Source organism: Myotis davidii, unplaced genomic scaffold (assembly GCF_000327345.1).
Source record: "Myotis davidii unplaced genomic scaffold, ASM32734v1 scaffold399, whole genome shotgun sequence".
NCBI lineage: Eukaryota > Metazoa > Chordata > Mammalia > Chiroptera > Vespertilionidae > Myotis > Myotis davidii.
Genome location: NW_006292094.1, coordinates 4676068 through 4679287, shown reverse-complemented (window position 1 = coordinate 4679287; position 3220 = coordinate 4676068). Strand labels below are relative to the sequence as shown.

General features: G+C 64.7%; 1 protein-coding gene across 1 annotated transcript in view; it reads left to right on the top strand.

Annotated features, from left to right (window-relative positions):
• Positions 1-3220, top strand: part of GRID2IP (Grid2 interacting protein) — a 30394-nt gene that overhangs the window by 12040 nt on the left and 15134 nt on the right. The window contains exons 4-7 of the mRNA XM_015565147.1: positions 56-141; positions 1497-1566; positions 2012-2106; positions 2345-2528. Of these exons, the coding sequence (XP_015420633.1) occupies positions 56-141; positions 1497-1566; positions 2012-2106; positions 2345-2528 (435 nt within the window). The remainder of the gene's footprint in view (positions 1-55; positions 142-1496; positions 1567-2011; positions 2107-2344; positions 2529-3220) is intronic.

The following is a 3220-nucleotide window of genomic DNA, read 5'->3' as shown; positions in this document are numbered from 1 at the left end:
GTCGGCATCCCAGGGCAGGGCCCGCTGCCACCCCCACCCCCGCCTCTCTCCCCAGGACGGTCCGCGTCTACAAGGGCAACAAGAGCTTCGGCTTCACGCTGCGCGGCCACGGGCCCGTCTGGATCGAGTCTGTCCTGCCAGGTGAGGGCTGGGCGGGTTGTCCAGGATGGGGCGAAGGGCCCCATTGGTCCGCCGCTCAGCACCCCGACTCCCGCCCGCCCCGTACCCACCTCATGTAGCCTGTGTCCTCCAAGCGAGCGTCCCAGGGCAGCAGCCAAATCATCCATCTCGTGGCTGGGCAACGCCGTCCAAGCTCAGGGTCACCCCTGAGCCGAGTGAAACAAGCTCTCCGCCCAGACCATCCCATGCCCACCTGGAGGGCGGGGCACCGGGGCCAGGCAGCCGGAACGGAGCAGATGTCTGCCCAAGCTGGGCCCAAACCACACTCCCTGTGCAGGGGCCACCTTCACTGTGAAAGGGCATTGCCAGGCAGCCAGACCCACACCCTACTGGTCACCCCTCCTCCTCCCACCCTGCCCCGCCTGCCTTCTTGCTCCCGGAATGGCGGCATCTTGCAGAAGGCGGAGCAGGAATTCCCCCTTCTCACCCTCCAGTGGAAGGGGTGGGGGGTGACGGGGAAGAGACCCATGTCTTGCTGAGGCAGCCCATCCAGTGTGGGTTTGAACTCTCCCTCCCTGTACCCACCCCCAGGGCTGGGCTACCTGCTCTGCCTGGCACCCATCCCCTCCCAGCACGTGAGTGTGGTGCTCTGGGGGCTCCGTCCCCATGGGTGCCCGGCTGAGGCTGAGTCCTCCCACCCTCCTGCCTCTCACGTCTGCGGGCGCACTGGTCTGGACAATGGGCGTCTTCTGCCTCCTGGGAAAGCGTCAGGGCCTTTGCCCCACCGTGCCAGCCACTGGATACTCAGGTCTGACCCTGGTGGCTGACGCGCCCAGGTCCCCTCGGATTTGGGTACCACTGTCGTTGACATGCTGTTGTTGCGACAAGGTCCGAAGCTGCTCTCTGGGGAGCGTCCTCTGGAAACGAGTCATCTCTCCTCTTTGGATGTGTCTCTTCCAACTCTGCCGCCCCCACCCCACCTCCCTGCCTCCCCACGCGTGGGCAGAGCCGCCTGGCCTGGGCCAGTTACAATCCAGGTGTGCTGCTCTGCCCAGCCCGGCCGCCAGGGGGCACTTCCTCCGGTGACAACGGCAGGGAGGAACCTTGGTGTGGGCCTTCGGAGGACAGCTGTGTGGAGTGGGGTCCTCTGGGGGCGCAGACGCTGCAGAGATGCTGCTCGCAGATCTTGGTTTCAGCTCATCTCCAACCGCTCAGGACTGACCGGCCGCCCCAGCGCCCCCGCGTGCCTGGAATCACTCCGGGCTAGAGCAGCGAGCGAGGCGCAGGGCCTGAGCTGGTCTAATGCGGACTCCCTCGCCTAGGAGGCAGGCGCCCCCCAACCCGCCCTGACCAGCGGCCTCTCTTCTTGCCTCCAGGGAGTCCGGCTGACAATGCCGCCCTCAGGTCGGGCGACCGGATCCTCTTCCTCAACGGACTGGACATGAGGTCAGAGGCTGCTGGGGACACCAGAGCTTGGCGGAGAACTGTCCCCCAAAACTGCTGCCTCTCGGGAGCCCCAGCCCTGGTCCTGATCTCCTCTTCCCAGTGGGTCCCCAGGGTCTGCCCCTCATCCTAGGGGAACTCCTGAATCTATTCTCCCACCCTCGCCAGGACATCAGTTCATCCTTCCACCAGAAAACGCCCCAGCCCCTCGCAGGGCACAGAGCTGAAAGTCTTGCCCTGTAGGGGGAGCCCTGCCCAGGGGTGGGGGGGATGGGTGCCAGCCCTTCTGTGCCCTGGAGCTGCTCCTGCGGAGAGGACCTGTCAGGAGAGGCCGTGCTGGGGACTTGCTGAGTGGCCTCTGCAGGCAGGACGGGCGGGGTGTCCGGCGGGCGGCCGTGGACGGGACTCACCTGGCGAGGCCCTCCTGGGCCATCTCTGCTCTTGGCAGGAACTGCTCCCATGACAAGGTGGTGTCCATGCTGCAGGGCAGTGGCGCGATGCCCACCCTGGTGGTAGAGGAGGGACTCGTCCCGTTCCCCAGCGGTGAGACCCCCACTCCACAGAGACCCTGAGGGGCCCCCTCTGCTTACCCCCCAAACCCACAGCATCCCCCCCTTGGTGCTGTGGACCCCAGTAGGACCTGCCCGGCTCTCCCTCCATCCTCAGCTGCGGCCGCAGATGTGCCTCCCAATGCAGGGTGCCCACAGCCACACCCAGTCAGGAGGGCCCCGGGCCTGGGGACGCCGGGTCACCCGGGCCTCTCCTGCCTGTGACCCTGCAGACTCCGATTCTTTGGATTCCTCCAGCCCGTCGGCGGCGCTCACCTCCCTGCAGTGGGTGGCGGACATCCTGCCGGCCAGCATCCGCGTGCAGGGGAGGACCTTCAGCCAGCAGCTGGAACGCCTGCTCACGCCTCCCGAGCGCTACGGGGTCTGCCGGGCCCTCGAGAGCTTCTTCCAACACAGGTGGCCAGGCCGGAGCAGGGGCGGGACCTGCCCTGGGTGGGCCCCAAATCCTGCCCCCACTCACCGTCGGGGTCCACCTGCTCAGCCTCCTCGCCCCCTTCTCCTGGGGAGGCTCAAAGAAAGCGGCAGCTGGAACCAGGGGTTCCCAGGTGGGGATAGTTGGGCTGCCCCAGAGCAAACTCTGCCTCTGGAACCTCCTAGCCCCTGAGCTGGGCAAGTGACAGCCTGGTCTGCAACGTGGAGGAGACTGGTCACCTGCAGCGTTGATGGTGGGACCCTCACAGGGATGGTGCCTCCAGGGTCAGCAAGGCCCCAAGATGCCCAGCACCCGGGGCCCGTGTTGGGGGTGGTTGGGTATCTTTCTTTTTCTTTTTGCACCTTCAGGGGCAGCAGGCTGCGTTATCACCCTCCTCAGCCACGGTCTGTGCAAAGCTCCTCACTAGTTCATCCTTTTCCTCTTTTTCTTTAAAGAGTTGTATTGAGACATATTTCACGTGCCGTGCAATTCCTCCATCTGAGTGTGACTTCAGTGCGCTGGGTTTTAGTATGTTCACGCTAAACACACTCAATTTGAGAACACGTTCATCACCTCGAAAAGAACCCTGCACGCTTTCACCGTCGCCCGCCTTCCCTGCTCCTGCTCACCGGACACAACCATTAACCCGCTTTCTGTCTCTATAATTTCTTCTTTT